The sequence below is a fragment of the Amyelois transitella genome, chromosome 6 (assembly GCF_032362555.1).
Source record: "Amyelois transitella isolate CPQ chromosome 6, ilAmyTran1.1, whole genome shotgun sequence".
NCBI classification, from domain to species: Eukaryota; Metazoa; Arthropoda; class Insecta; order Lepidoptera; family Pyralidae; genus Amyelois; species Amyelois transitella.
Genome location: NC_083509.1, coordinates 5273278 through 5289382, shown reverse-complemented (window position 1 = coordinate 5289382; position 16105 = coordinate 5273278). Strand labels below are relative to the sequence as shown.

Below are 16105 nucleotides of genomic sequence, written 5' to 3'. Positions count from 1 at the left end.
TCAATTCAACGGGATAAACCATGAAGATGTAAGAAGGGTTGTAAGAAACTAAGAAACTTTTTAAGGATTCTTCGAGATAGAAAACCGAATAACGAAAAAGAAAAATTATTAAGGCCATTGTGTAATGGCGAAACAGTATGGTCTTTGCCTATGCCCTTAGTCGGTTCCATGTGGTGATCCTTCTTGTCGGCACAGAGGACTTTTGTATATGCTTGTCGGATACGAGAGTTGACAGCACTGGGTGCTTGGTGCTTTGCTGTTTGTCAGTTTTTTCCTTTGAAAATACGATCATCTGTGTGTGTAGCGACTAGCGACTGAGACAATGAGTGGCATATAGAGGTTATGTTTTATTATTACCAGAAGTTTTAAGAAAATATTTAAAACATGAATGTGTTTAGTAGTTTTTGTTCTTTAGGATGGAAATTCGGTCTTTCAAAATGTTTTCACACTTCTGCATCAACTATGGCATGGTCAAAATCTAAGCTACCAAAATCATTTATAGAGCATAATAAAAAAATATACCCACCTCAAGAAATAGGTGAAGAACCAAGACCTGCTGTAAGTAGAATAAGCTATAATACTTAATATCTCAGTGTGGTTTGACAAAGGAGACCTAAGTTGACCTGGTTACCAGCACCAATATAAATACGAACAGGACCACTCCATGGATCGTAAAAGGTTACTAAGGGATAGCCTTATAAACTACGGATTCTTTTAATAGGCAGTGAGCTAGCAACCTGTCACTATTTGAATCCTTTCTATCATTAAGCCTAACAGCCGAACTTGGCCTCTCAATCTTTTAAGACTGCTGGCTCTGTCTCCCCGCAAGGGATTTGATTAAGTCTATATATAATCAAATAGATGGATGGACAACAGTTCCAAAATAAACTTGAAATATTTTGCCACAATGCAGCAGATGGTAATATGTGAAATGTAGTCTTAGTTTGCATAGTTTTTTTGTAATGAATTCAAATAAGAGTATTTTCACAACATCATTGTCTATTTACACTGCCTTAGTCTCAAATAGTGACCTTTTTATTATAATTTTGTATTCTTTCAGTTTATTTGCCATCAGAAAACAAACCTGAAATATAGTCCAGAAAAACTATGGTATATTGCATGTTTAGTACGAGGAATGACTGTAGATGAAGCTGTGAAACAATTGAGTTTTGTAAACAAAAAGGGTGCAGCTTTTGTCAGAGAAGCAATACTTGAAGCTCAAGATCTAGCTGTCAATGCTCACCATGTTGAATTCAAAAGTAATCTATGGATAGGTATGATGAATCTGCATGTCTAATTAATTTTTATATTGATTTATTGAATTGAATTTTGAATTTCGGTGCTGTGTGGTTCCCGGCACAAATAGAAAAAGAACAGACCACTTTATCTCTTTCTCATGGATGTTATAAAAGGAGACTAAAGAATAGGCTTTAAACTTGGGATTGGAACCTGCTTTTAGGATCTAGCGATGGGCTAGCAACCTATTACATTATTATGATATGTATATTTATGTATGTATGTATTGATACTAAAGGGATATAAATAATTTTATTTTCAGCTGAATCATTTTCTGGAAAAGGCCCCACTATCAAAGGTATCAGAAGACATGCGCGGGGAAGGCTGGGAGAAGTACGTTACCAGTACTGCCACTACTTTGTAAGGTTGGAGGAGGGCAAACCCCCACAAGATTATTACAAACAAAATCCTTTGACACCTCAACAACAACTCGATAAATGGTTAGAGCAAATGAGGAAGAGAAAGATTATAAACTCATATTAATTGTATCATATATTTTATTTTATTATTAAAGTGTATAAAATAGTCTTAGTCATGAATATTCTTTTATTTTTTGCCTAGTTATTTTTTTTAGTTCAACAGTAGTATTAAAGAAATATGTATGTGATAGAGAATAATTGATTTTAAAAAACAAATAAAAAAGTAATTAAGTACACATTAATCAAAATCGGTCAAGTCTTTTATAAGAATTTCTGCACATTCATTTTTCTTTTAAAAATATCACTAGTTGTGAATGTTTTATTACCCTATGACAAACTTTAGAATTATGCCTTGTAATATTCCTAGTTTACAGATTAAATAATATTGTTTAATATAGTAAAATTGGAAACAGTTTTCCATGGTCTTTGTGTTACATATTGTTCCAGCCATCAGTAGTGACACAAAATTATTCTATTGTACCTGCTTGATGAGATGTTGTACTCTGCCGCAACAAGCTGCTATGAAAAAATAAATGGCAGACGATATAGAAGTTTTCCTGAAATTGTTACTGTTACAAAATCTGTGTTATTAATTTAGTACTTACTTTATTAATTGCCTTATTGACAGGAAAGAAGAAGCGTTCACTGCAACGTAGCTAACTACGGTCTTTCTTTTAAAGTTAGATAAAACAATAGTTGCTTACATTTTCATTATTATTCTAAGATGCACTTACTTATAAACGTTCGTACATCGTCTAACTCAAAAATCAGCTTTCTAGTATAAATACAAGTAAGAATTCTGAGTGGCGCTCATCATAAATATCATTTTTTCTCAAATTTACTGTACGTACCTACTAAATTGTTTTTTGTACATAATGTTCTTCTGTTGTACATTAAATTGCCATAGGTAGAACAAAAATTCCAACGGGGGCGTTGCGGCAGAGTAAGTACAACATGCTTTTATGATGATAAATTTTAAGACATTAAATCACGAAACTTTTTTGACATCACTCTTCACCAAACATAATAGCAAAATAGGCTTTGTGGCATGGGTGAAATGCATGAAATCGATGGTAATTCAACTTTTCCATTGCGATAGTGCTTAATATCAATTACATAATAGAGATGTACTTATATAAAATTGTTTACTATCAAAATGATAAGAAAATCAGTAATTCATTTTGATGTTATCTTTTAAATTATTATTCAATTTCCTATCATTAATTGCTATTCACATAGTAATTTAGGTAAAATAATTTTTAATTATAATAAGTAAAAGAACTGGATTCTAGCAAGGTTTTCTATACTTAAAAAAAAAAAAAATACTGAAATAATAACAAATATATCAAGAAAATCTTATAATTCGTTACTAACTAAATGTACTTTATTAGGTACGATTAATTATGAACCCTCCATTTCACGCTTTTTAATATGATCCTATGATTTATTATATTTTGTGTGAGAAAATAAGAAAAGGGGGCGCGCTTTTTAAAATACTTATACCGACATAATAAAAAATTATAGAATATGGCGAAGATTTGAAAATCTTAACGCTACATATTTATTAAATCAGTAATAATAATTTTTATATGTATCTATTTATTTTATATTTTATTGTATAATTAATTGAAAAACAGATTTATAGTTCATGATACTACTAAATTGTTGGCATTTAGGCTGTTTTAAAAATGTATGACGATACTAATTTACGTACCAAGATTAAAAATATCTATACGATAAGATCTACATATGTACTTAGTAATATTGATAATTTTTTTGTTAGTTTTTGTTCATTCGGCGAGGCCCTCGCGCCTTAGGCACACTCGGTGGATAAAAATCTAGTAGGTACCTACATATATTGTTGATCAAAGACTGCATACCGTCAATGTGCCTTACTTGATACTGCAGGTTAACTTGATACAAATAACTGGTTTTTTCGAACGCACCCATATTTTTTTACACATGGTAACATTACTGCTGGCAAGTGTCATGGCGACAGGAGAAAAGTGTGTGCAAGATAAATAATAACTAAAGTAAGTCTTTTCAAGCCTATTTTATGAATAATTAGAGTTGAAAGTTTTCACAATAAATTGTTAAGTTCTGTGGTTCATAAAACTTCACATGTTACTCGATCTGTGTTGATCTTTGTCAAAATCTGGTCTTTGCATAACCTAACCTTACTATTTAGCTACAAACTATCAAAGGTTTCGTGAATTTTAAGTTAAAACGACGGCTTGTGTGCCACTCCAAATGAAAATATTTCGAAGTGGTTGTAATTTGATACATTTGTTTCATGTTATCTACTGTCTCATGTTACCTACTGTTTCAAGTTACCAACTGTCTCAAGTTATTTACTATGTCTCAAAATGGCTTACTAATTGTTAAAACTTTCTTTTTAATTAAAAGCTCGTTTTGCGGCCATTTTTTTCTGTCAAAAATTTAATATTTCAATGAAATCATAGAAACCATAGATTCATGTAAACTTGTTGTCAAGTATTTTAAATATAATATGAATGTGAACGAAAAGGATTTTTTTTGCGATTAATGGATAATCTTTTCATAAAAATAACAATGGTGTAAAATGTTCTATTCTTATTAATCAATCCTATAAAAATTATCTTTTGATGTATGTCACAGATATAATAACATTACATTTAATGTAATGTTTTTATATCTGTGGTGTATGTAATGAATTTTCATGTCTACTATGGTTTTGAAGATTTCAATGGAAGGGTAAAATAATTGACAAGAAAATTTGCCAAGAAAGACAATTATCTTGGGCTTACCTAAATCTTCATTTCGATTTTTTGACAGAACATGGGAAGGTATCGAAAGAAAATTGGGTCACGGCCATACCGTAACTACTCCAATGAAGCGGTTGAAAATGCAGTGGCTTCAGTGCGAAAAGGTATGTCGATTAGAAAAGCTGCAGAAAAATATAATGTTCCACCAGCCACTGTACAGAGAAAAGTGCGTTGTAAGCATATGAATAAAGTTGGAAGACCCACAGTTTTTTCAAATGAAGATGAAAATATAATTGTAGAAGCCTTAATTCTTTGCGGGAAATGGGGATTTCCTATAACAGCCTTTGACTTGACGCTTATTGTGAAGCAATACCTTGACACGAAGGGAAAGACAGAACCTAGATTTAAGAACAATTTGCCAGGAAGATTTTGGTTGAAAGGATTTTTAGACCGAAACAAACATGAAATTTCGTACAAGTTTTGTGAAAACATTAAAAGAGCAAGAGCTGCTGTTAATCCTGAAATGATATCTGATTATTTTGATAATCTAATGATTAGCTTGGAGGGAGTAAAACCAGAAGCAATTGTGAATTTTGATGAAACTAACTTTACCGACGACCCTGGAAAAACAAAAGTATTAGTAAGAAGAGGTTTCAAAAGTCCAAAAAATATCATTGACGCTTCGAAATCGAGCACATCGGTTATGTTTGCAGGATCAGCATCAGGAGCTTTATTACCAATATATGTCGTATATAAGGCTGAGCACCTTTACGATTCTTGGTTGAGAGGAGGGCCAGCTAATACATTCTACAATCGAACAAGAAGCGGTTGGTTTGACAGTACAACGTTTGAAGACTGGTTTTTCAAAGTGGTTGTACCTTATTTCAGTTCGGTAGGTGAAGGTCCGAAAGCAATACTAGGAGATAACCTGGCAAGTCATCTGTCTGTAAAGGTTATACAAAAATGTGCGGAATCAGATATTCGTTTCATATTTCTCCCTGCAAATAGTTCACACTTAACCCAACCGCTTGATGTCGCTTACTTCCGTCCACTTAAAGCAATATGGCGAAAAACCTTATTAGAATGGAAGCAGAAAACCAGGGGCTGCATTCCCAAAGATCAGTTTCCGCGACTTTTAAAACGATCGTTAGATCAACTGTTGACATCTTCAGAGAATTTAAAGTCAGGGTTTCGTGCAGCTGGGATTTGCCCTCTCAACAAACAAACAGTTCTGGCCAAGCTTCCCGTTGAAACTCCAGAAAATAACAGCACATCTAAAGAATGGGCGAGTGCATTCGAAAGTTTTTTAAAAGAAAGTCGTCTTAATACATCAGCTCCTCTTAAAGTGAGAAAGAAAAAATTGCAAGCTTCGGCAGGTCAAAGCCTTACAGTCTCCGATATTACAAATCCTTCAAATACTCAAAATATTGAAGAAGTAGACGTGGGAATTTGTGATGCAGAAGAAGATTATTTAGAAGTAAACATAGATTCAGATCCATTATTTACGCAACCGAAAACAGCACGTGAAGAAGACACGGATACTACAGTTTCTAGCAATTATTCTGTACATGATACATCTGATAGTGATAATATATCTGAATTACAAGATTTCGATAATTTGATAGAAAAAACCACAACCCAATCAAATATCATTCCTAACATTAAATTAAAACAACAAAGAAAACATGTATATTTAGATTCTGAAGATCAAGAAAATATATTTTTCCAGCCAAGAGTCTCTAAATCACGAGAAAAATCAAAAGGTGAAGAGGACATAATTTCGCAATCAAAAATATCTAAATCAGTACAGAAACTGTCTTCTTCCACAAAAGATCAAAATAATGTAATTACTCAGCCAGAAGTATTTGCATCACCACAGGAACCATTATCTTCCACTAATCAAGACGACATTATTACGCTACCAAAAGTATATGAACCAGAACAGCAACCATCTACCTCTAAATCTATTGATATAAAACGCAAACCTAAAGATCAAAACGATATAACTTCGCAGCCAAAAGTATTTAAATCAACACAGCAACCATCATCCTCCAAATCTGCTAAAATGAAACTGAAACAAATTTTAAGTGAAACCAAGAATGAACATATAGAAACCGAACCTACTTCTGAAGTATCTGTAAAAATGTATGACTTTGTAAAAATTCACTTAATATATGATGGCTTTAAAAATAAACCAATGGTAAAAGAGTTCTTTGCTCAGATAACTGAAATATTAAATGAGAATGAGTATTCCTGTAAGTTTTTGAGAAAAAGCACAAATAAAGGAATTTATGTATTTCCCCCTGTTGATGATATTATGACTGTTGACTCTCAAAAAATTATATCAGTTGTTAAGCCAGTATTGTTGAAAAGAGGTCGTTACAGTTTCAATGTAAATGTAAGTAATATAAAGCCAAATCTTATTATTAATGAAGACTGATTGAAATTTTAAGACTGAAGAATATTGTTTATTAGTTGTAAGTTCAAGTACTCACTTAAGTGTTGTCAATTTGATACATGCAGTCAACTTGAAACGTCTCATTTTAGAAACTGATTTATCTGATTATTTTTGTAATGTTTAATTATTGTAATGATTAGCTTATAAAGCTACCAAAAACGTGTATTATTTTTTTAGTTACTATAGTACCCACTATATATGAAAATATTGGAGTATGATTGTTATAAGTTTTTGAGTTATGTAAGATTAAATTCTTGTTTCATTATTTTCTCCTTATTTTACTTTAGAAAAGTATTTCTATTTGTTTTCACTGCATTGCCAAATAAGCGAACAACGTTGATTTAAACTGATTGTAATGAATATTAATAAAAATTGAGCTATACGGAACTTGTTTCATTTTTGGTACTTAAAATTTAGTGCAGCTGCCCAAAAAAAAAATTTTCAGTTGGTCATGTAGTTTTTGAATTTTTTTACTGTCTCAAGTATTCATTTAAATTCTATTCATGATACTTTCATATGTTTTGTGTGGTGTATCAATTATGGCACTTCATGATGGTAACATGAGACAGCAAAAATAAAAAAAATAAAAAATCTGTGATGTACCTATGGGCTTGGGGAAGCATTTTTTGGATAAAAAAGGTACAGACTATATTATAGATGTGAATACTGTCACTATTCGTTGACACAGTAAAAGTTTATAAACACCTGAATTCCAAAACTGTCTCAAGTAAGGCGCTATGACGGTACCTACATCAAGCCGAAGCATTAGTTTTTGCTGTAGTGACTGGCCATTTCATATTTAAATATTTTTGTAAAGATTGTTTTGCCTTATTAAGACAATTCAAAGGAACGTGTTGTATTAGTACGAGATCCGGCTGCAAAATCACTACGTTCATCGCGTAGTTAATCAAACTCACATTTTAACATACATTTATGAATAGGATAATACATAGATAATAGGGTGCCAGTCAATAAGTGGCCGCAAGTAATTTTAATTAAATTAATGTTAATTAATTTTCCAAAAAAAATTTCGTTCACTTGTTTTTTAAATAAAATATCATCCACATCATAGAAATGTATGTAAAGAATTCGAAAATCAATGGGTGCCGTTACACACTCGGCCGCAACTACTACGCAGCCAGGTGTAAACAGGTAATATTTTGGTCTATTTATACGTTCATGTCGTACACGCATGTTTTTTATATCAAATTAAAGCTAATTTTTTTTTTTTAATATGATGATATATCGCTGCCTGTGAATAAATGGCCGCAAATAAAGGTTGCTAGCTGTTAAAAACTCGAGGTATCCGAGATAAAGTGAAAGAGAGTTAGCGCGTAACGCCACTTGTTAGACAAGGATGGCGAGTACCAGCTGTGCGAGTATTTGAAGCCATTGCGCACGCGTATAGATAGGGTTCTCAACAGTGCAGCTAAATTATTCTTATATGCTAACCTTCTTTTTGAGCTCGTTATACACAACGTTGTTGATATCATTTATTTATTGAACTTGAAAGTGTTATTACGTTGATAAAAGTAATATTAACATTTTAGAAAAAAGCACAGCTGGTACTCGCCATCCTTGTCTAAGAAGTGGCGTTACGCGCTAACTCTCTTTCACTTTATCTCGGATACCTCGAGTTTTTAACAGCTAGCAACCTTTATTTGCGGCCATTTATTCACAGGCAGCGATATATCATCATATTAAAAAAAAATTAGCTTTAATTTGATATAAAAAACATGCGTGTACGACATGAACGTATAAATAGACCAAAATATTACCTGTTTACACCTGGCTGCGTAGTAGTTGCGGCCGAGTGTGTAACGGCACCCATTGATTTTCGAATTCTTTACATACATTTCTATGATGTGGATGATATTTTATTTAAAAAACAAGTGAACGAAATTTTTTTTGGAAAATTAATTAACATTAATTTAATTAAAATTACTTGCGGCCACTTATTGACTGGCACCCTATTATCTATGCATTATCCTATTCATAAATGTATGTTAAAATGTGAGTTTGATTAACTACGCGATGAACGTAGTGATTTTGCAGCCGGATCTTAGACTATATTAAATACACAAAAAGACAACAATATATTTCAAATCGAAATTACCTCCCAACTCTTTGCAACGCCCTCACCCGCGAGCAGACCACTGCTGCCCAACAGTTATTTTCAAAATACATAAAGAAAATCTCAAAAGAATAAGTTACATTTTGAGACGACTCAATAACCAAAGGGACTCTAATGAGCCTTTACAAAAACATTTTAGAATACTGAAGAAAGACATGCCTTAGGTTTCCGTTTCTGTCAACGATGTTTCGTTTTAAATATACTGACTTTTACTTAAAAATTATGTTGCCTATTAGGCATTATGTATATACAATATACATAAGCAAAATATATAAAATAATATATAATTTGATTGAGATCACACACTCAATGAGCGTGGATCAGGCTTTTTAGGTACGTAGCCGTACAGGAAAATTGAGCTTATTACTAGAAGAGTGCCCGCGGCGAACTGCACGGTAAGCACGAAGTTGAATATAAACATGGAAACTATACACGTTATTATTATAGCCACGGATGTTGCGAAACCTTTCAGTATATTATCTGCGTATTTGACCACTACTGCAACGATAAGGCCACCAGCAGCTTGCAACAGCACTAGGTACCACACGAATGCATCGAATCCTTTTAATATCTCGTGCGCCGATCCCCCGTTGACAAAATATGTGATAGTACCAAATGGCAGGGACAGTAAACTTAGCTGCACGTTACGCATCCAAACCTGAATAAAGAAAAAAATGTTAGGACGTTTCTTTCTGCTACTGTATATTTTTGTCCTTATTTCCTTTTTGGGACTGTGGAGTTGGTAGCATAACGCCTTAAGTTTTCTAAACATGGAAAATAAATAAATTCCTATTGGAACCTGACCCGACGCTTAAACTGTCTAAAAATAATATAAGTGATAACTTACTGATATATCTGATTCTTTTAAAACTTTCTCGAAATATATCCCAGCAAATCCAGATATAAAACAAGCTGCCACGGCGGCACTGAATCCCAGAATTCTAGATTGCTGAGGCAAGTCCGTCGACGTTGTAGATTTTTCAGATTTCCCAGATAACTGAACAAGTGCCACTCCAGCAGCCAACAGTCCCAATGCTAACCATTGCCATTTTTTTAATTTCCTTTTCAAAACTAATACGGCAAAAAAAGCAGTTGTTAATAATTTTAACTGATATGTCACCTGAAATTCAAATTCAAAATTTTTTATTTATTACTATAGGATACAATATATATTGCTTAATAATTGTCAAAACGTATGGTTTAACAACATTGGTTGACGTCAAATAAATTACTTAAAAACTAAGCTTACTGCCGCTTCCAAGGCGTCAGTGCAGAAGAAGCGGTAACAAACTGCACTGCAGCATTTTCTTCATTCAATTGAATAGACCGCTGTTACTGTTATACCAGTGACTGTACGCAGTAACTATGTACTTATAAGCGATATTTATCTTGCCTATAGTAAAAATGAACGTAGCTTTTTATGTATCATAATCCCATTACAACCCAAGTTATCTTGTAAATTTTAAATTATTATTAGGAACCTCTTTACAGTTAAACCATTGAACCATACACATCGTTTACTTTTTAAACAATTAAAAATCAAACCATTGTACTATCCAGTTGTCTGTCAGCAACATCAGATTAGATAACCTTTACAGGTGAGCGTAAATAAATAATCTGAAATCTAATAATGTGTTTATGTGTAAGTGGAGTGAACAAATTATTTTTTACAAGGCCGTTACTTTTCCTTTACGTATGATAAAACGATCAAACTACGCATCTACGAATATAATTTCCTTCCCATTAACAACTACTGAAACTGAGTTATAATCATTTAAATATATTGAAATTCGTTACTTCGTTTAGAAACTGACAGCATAAAAATTTACAAACTGACATAAACTTCATATATCCTATGTAATGATTATAGAGGGAGACAGATAAAAATTACCTGATATGTTGCAGCGTCCAGATTAGATGCTGACACATAAAGCAAGTTATTCTGCACAATATACAAAAAAGATGGCACACAAACTCGTAAAGTGTCTTTGAAATTTAATATGACGGTTGCATACATAGACCGCAATCCTTTCTTAACGTTTCCAGACTCTTGCATAACAAGTCCAAGACATATTACTAATTTGAAAACTTCTGTCATTACTACAGCTGAAAAGAATAATTATTCGTTATAATTGTCAATATCTGCGCATGACACAGATGAATCTGCGGTTCAGATAAATCTACGGTTCTTCTAAGAAGGTGGTATACATTTTTATTTGACCCACTTTACTAACGGATATCAGAGGCCTAAAAAGGAGCAAACTCGTGAAATAAGGAGATTTAGATTATTTGTACAAAGATCTTCATTGAAGCGTGTTCTAATATCTTTATAATGATACAATGAAATTATGAGTATAAATGTCTACTTAATTGAAATAAATTAATCTAATGAAACAGACAATACAGGTTACAGGTAACTTCATCATTATGTTCTGTTCTGGCTATTGGTTTATCAAATTTTCTTTGGCTTTAATCATCATCTTTCAAAAGTGTCAATATGGTTCCGTAATTATAGACTAGTCTTTAGTTTAGTTACGAATAGAAGCGTCAGATAGCCTGTAAACGGACGGACTTACCAGCAGCAGACGAAAACATCTCCACACCCTCTCTTGTGCGGGCATATCGCATACTGAGCCCCAGAGTCGCATTTTGTAAGGTGAGTGTCACTAAACTAACATACTTAATGTAACCTGCAACATTTAATTTCTTGGACTTAATGAAGGGCATCGACATTGCAGATAATTGAGTGAAAATCCCACGGGTTTAAATCCCATTAAGAACATTTTGCTGTTCCGTAAATTTTCTGCCGTTGTCATTTTTCAATAATTATAATCCTAATAATTGACGTAAATGTATAGGAATTATTAAAAAAACATTGTCTAAAATAACAAATCTAATCAGTAAATCGTTGATTAGGTATTGCTTTTAAATAGTTGTGATTTATCAATTAATTAATAGCAAACTAAACCAAAAAAAAATACATGTTATACGTTATACGGAAGTTAAAAAAACTTTTAAGGTAAATGTGAAAACCTGTATTATTAGCTATAAAAACTGTATTGTTAATACATACATACCTACATATGGTCACGTCTATATCCCTTACGGGGTATACAGTGCCAACAGTCTTGAAAAGACTGAATGGCCACGTTCTATTTAGCTTAATGATGATAGAATTGAGATTTAAATAGTGACAGTATTGTTAATAAGTTTCCAAATACATATATTTAAATAAAGTGATGGTCATATCAGACACGATACAAAGCATACATCTAGACGGTCACATTTACAAACCAAGCATTGAAATTTAAGGTCAACTTGCGTAACTTTAACTTGAACCATTGGCATTTGCAATTCTATGTTAGACGCGCTCTATCTAAAAGCTCAATAAAATCAAAGCATTAGGTAAATGCTTCTTGAGACTTGGTTAGCAAAATGGGACCGATTTCTTTTTTTTACTGACTTAAAAAAAAGTTGGAATTTATTCAATTCGGCCGTAAACATATATACGAGACGCGATTTTAACAACACTGCATAACCCCCAACTACTATTAGATACAAATTTTCTTCATTTTCATTCAACCTATGCTATGCTATACCTAAGCTGTGAATATTAATTTAAGGTAGGTATCAAAGCGTGGTAATTCATTGTTTAAGACATTTAGTTTATGTGCCTTGTAAGTACCTATTCGATTAGGTACCACAGGAAACTTAAATTTATCTACTCAAAATTGCTCACCATATTTCATGTTTTTGTTGGCAGTATAGGCTTGAGTTTTTTTACTGTGATCATCCATGTTTTCTGTAGTCAGTTGATTTACTTCTTCGACAGGATCGCTGACATCATCGGTTGACTTCATAGGAATGAATGGTGGTGTTTCCTGATCAGAAAAAAATAGTCTCTAACAGAATTAATAAACTTTTGTGTTGTAGTTGCTGCCCGACTATTTCATAAATCTTCTAATCAATCAATGACAATGTAATTATGTATGTTACAATTTTCTTTTACTGACTAACGACTACGTAATTATACATAGGTAAGTAGGTAGGCTCAGGAAACTAAAAACTGGTTTGTTTGTTCCTAAGGGACGCATTGAAAGAAATTCTTTAAGTGGAATCCGCGTGCGCCACACCTAACCTGCCTGCAGAACGATGTGATGCATCTGCAGCACAGCACAACATAAACCAATTCACACCGACACCATGGTGTCGCTTAAGCAAATTAAGCAACGTTGCTTTTTCGATTCTGGTTTTGATTCGCGATTGGTTTTCTTTTAAAATGAGCTATTCTATTTTTTGTCAAATCTATAGTCACTCACTTTTAAATGTAAAATTTTTTTAAATCACTCAAGCGCCGCAGCCGGTCTATGTTCAACTACGAAATTAACTACGTCATCATGGCGACGTGTTGTATAGTATTTAAAAAATTTACTTCATTCATGTGCTATATGACATCAAACACCCCTACCTGCAAACTACCTTATAACTGTTACCCTATAACAGGCGAAAATATGGAGGTCTGGTCATAACCTGCCTTGGGCTACTTGGAAGATGCTCAACAGCCTTCAAAACCCAAATGGGTCGATATAAGGACAGCTTGGCTAGATGGGAGTTTATACCTGACTCACAAAATGTATGAGATTATGCCGCATCTCCCAAAATAATATACTTGTATTTGGCTGTCTATGCCCTAACACCATCACCTGGGATGACCAGATGACAGTCACCATTTAAACTGTTAAAATGGTAGAATATCATAGTGGGAAATTTAATTTATACTTGGAAGAAGAAGATATTATGATGACCATTTGTTCTACCATAAAACTGTTTAGTAAAATCAGAATATAGGACACTCTAAATTCTCATGTATAAATTTGTTTGTACCTTATTAAATTGTAAGCGGATCATGTCAGTATAATTTATTTAAGTCCAAAAGACATTTTCTAAATTTAAAGACCTATAGGTAAGGACTTGAATTCTTGGTCAAGTTTTTTTAGTAACATTCACTTCTAAGAATTTTGGGAGCATATGGATGTCAAATTTCTACTTTTTTTTAAATATAGAATATATTATAAAAAAGTAAGCAAAATCGGCAATCTATCTTGGAACATTCAGCTGTTTCTCTGACCTGACCATGGTCTTGATTTTTGGTTTTAAGCTGTGGAGACCTCTCCATTAACTTTTTTCTACTATCAGTTAACAAATTTGGTTTAGAGGTCTAAAATGTTATATTGAATTATCCTCTCTTTAAATTGAATAAAATATTGATTTTGAACATTTTCTCACCACAGATTGGGATGGAGAGTTCAGTTTTTCAAAAATATATTGTGCACACAAAATTGGGTTAAGCAAAGTAGTACAAACCCTAAATATATTTAAAAAGGCAAAACTTTTAATTTATGATAACTTACACTTACAAGTAACTGCTTTTTGTTACATCGATGGTACATATTTTTTTTATTTATAACAGTTATACTGAGGAAATTGTAAAAACAGTAATATTCAAATGGTCTCAGAATTGTCTTCTCAGTTCAGTACTCTATGGTTCAGACACTATTATGATAAGCTTGATATGACAATGACTTCCTCCTCTGAGCTTCCATAGGTGCTCCTTTCAATGTCATTACTTCTTGATTTTTTCTTTAGGTGGAGCATTAACTATGTCATTTAAAGCTGAAGAATAGAGGGAAAGTCCAAAAAATACAAAGGATCTAGTATAGAGTGACAAGACTTTAAATGAACACAATATTGACCCATGGCATAAAATGTTTTTTCCATTTAGCAAATACTAGTCAGTGGAAGCAAATGGATTTTTGTGATGTAGTAACAAAAGACTCATTGTGAAGACACAGATTGACTTGTTAGCGACAAAGCTTAAACATAGCTGCCTTTCTTGCTATATAGGTATACTTGTTAGTCAATTAAGTGAAAGGTTATAAAATTGTTCTATTGTTATATGCTAATAACCTGTCAATAAGAAATATCACTTCCATCACTACAGTAAGGCATCTAATTGTGGTATTTGAGTCATGTGGGTGGATCACGTTTTATTTCTCGCAATAGAAATAACGGGATATAATTTTTAAAATACGTTAGTCTTTTAATTTTCGCGTTTTAATTTGTATGTATAATAGATACATACTTATGAAAAATGTCATGTTTATTTTTCATTCCAAACCATAAATCTGATACCTTTATTACTATTTGATAAAAATAAGAAACCAACCTGTGTATATTTTAATATGCGGACGCAAATGATGAAACTATGTTCCCTGCTCCTGGCTTGTTAGATAAAGCAGTGTTGGACTAAACTAAACTCACCAAATCTTAAAGCCGTTTTCTTTTTTTACTCATACAGTTTTTATATACCCATTTTATAGTTAAATAAAAAATAATTTCATACTTTTGTTTGAGAATTTTGTCGACGTTGATCATAAATGACAACAATGTGACGACATTTCAAATTTATTCGATTCAACACACTAAATTTAGGGATGTGAGGCGCATAGAATGTTTATCCGCATCGTATCGATTACACAAAAATATAAAAATGCGTTTGTATGTTTATGCAGGGAAATAAAGCTTCAATGGGTCTTTCTTTTGACTTTTTTTTAAACAAACTTCTAAACGGTTTAATATTTTCAATAATTAAGGAAATTCTATTTAAAGATTTCAGTTGATTGACCCACCGTAAGAATCCATTCTGATTTTTACTATAGATAACACTGCCCTAGATGTGCCCTGCCTATGTATCTGTGTAGAGATAATCGTGGACAAACAAACACACAGGTCAAAACACATTTTTTTTTTATTAATAGGTTTGACGGCCTCTGTAGCGCAGCGGTAGTGCGCTTGTCTGTGTCACTGGAGGTCCCGGGTTCGAATCCCGGTGAAGGCATGCTGAGAAATGAACTTTCTCTGACTGGCCTGGGTCTTGGATGTTTATCTATATAAGTATTTATTTAAATAAAATATAGTATCGTTGAGTAAGTATCTCGTAACACAAGTCTCGAACTTACTTCGAGGCTAACTCGATCATTGTAATTTGTCAAAA

General features: G+C 32.8%; 3 protein-coding genes across 4 annotated transcripts; 2 read left to right on the top strand and 1 right to left on the bottom strand.

The window, feature by feature from the left end:
* The first annotated feature begins 104 nt into the window (after positions 1-104).
* Positions 105-2230, top strand: LOC106131185 (large ribosomal subunit protein uL22m). Its single transcript, XM_013330191.2, has 3 exons — positions 105-558; positions 1061-1274; positions 1559-2230. The coding sequence occupies exons 1-3, from the start codon at positions 385-387 to the stop codon at positions 1777-1779; spliced, it is 609 nt and encodes a 202-aa protein (XP_013185645.2). The 5' UTR covers positions 105-384; the 3' UTR covers positions 1780-2230.
* On the bottom strand, positions 1776-15531 carry LOC106131184 (UDP-N-acetylglucosamine transporter). Of its 2 annotated transcripts, none has more exons than XM_013330190.2 (6): positions 15373-15531; positions 12791-12932; positions 11628-11741; positions 10943-11157; positions 9899-10171; positions 1776-9709 (listed from the first exon to the last, which is right to left on the bottom strand). In XM_013330190.2, the coding sequence occupies exons 2-6, from the start codon at positions 12909-12911 to the stop codon at positions 9350-9352; spliced, it is 1083 nt and encodes a 360-aa protein (XP_013185644.2). In that variant the 5' UTR covers positions 12912-12932; positions 15373-15531; the 3' UTR covers positions 1776-9349. The 2 variants fall into 2 exon arrangements, with proteins under 2 accessions (XP_013185644.2, XP_013185643.2); XM_013330189.2 differs by having other exon boundaries at positions 15278-15529.
* On the top strand, positions 3587-7621 carry LOC106129813 (uncharacterized). The gene is made up of 2 exons (XM_060944584.1): positions 3587-3748; positions 4530-7621. Exon 2 carries the CDS (start codon positions 4533-4535, stop codon positions 6897-6899), a length of 2367 nt encoding a protein of 788 aa, XP_060800567.1. The 5' UTR covers positions 3587-3748; positions 4530-4532; the 3' UTR covers positions 6900-7621.
* Positions 15532-16105: the final 574 nt, after the last annotated feature.

Bases quoted from the DNA above. Each gene is read 5' to 3' on its own strand.
- LOC106131184 (XM_013330190.2), bottom strand. From the start codon at position 12,911: ATGAAGTCAACCGATGATGTCAGCGATCCTGTCGAAGAAGTAAATCAA. The intron at 10,172-10,942 runs GTAATTTTTATC...TTTGAATTTCAG, and splicing joins TGGACGCTGCAACATATCAG to GTGACATATCAGTTAAAATT. The intron at 9,710-9,898 runs GTAAGTTATCAC...TTCTTTATTCAG, and splicing joins TAAAAGAATCAGATATATCA to GTTTGGATGCGTAACGTGCA.
- LOC106129813 (XM_060944584.1), top strand. From the start codon at position 4,533: ATGGGAAGGTATCGAAAGAAAATTGGGTCACGGCCATACCGTAACTAC.
- LOC106131185 (XM_013330191.2), top strand. From the start codon at position 385: ATGAATGTGTTTAGTAGTTTTTGTTCTTTAGGATGGAAATTCGGTCTT. The intron at 559-1,060 runs GTAAGTAGAATA...GTATTCTTTCAG, and splicing joins GTGAAGAACCAAGACCTGCT to TTTATTTGCCATCAGAAAAC. The intron at 1,275-1,558 runs GTATGATGAATC...TTTTATTTTCAG, and splicing joins CAAAAGTAATCTATGGATAG to CTGAATCATTTTCTGGAAAA.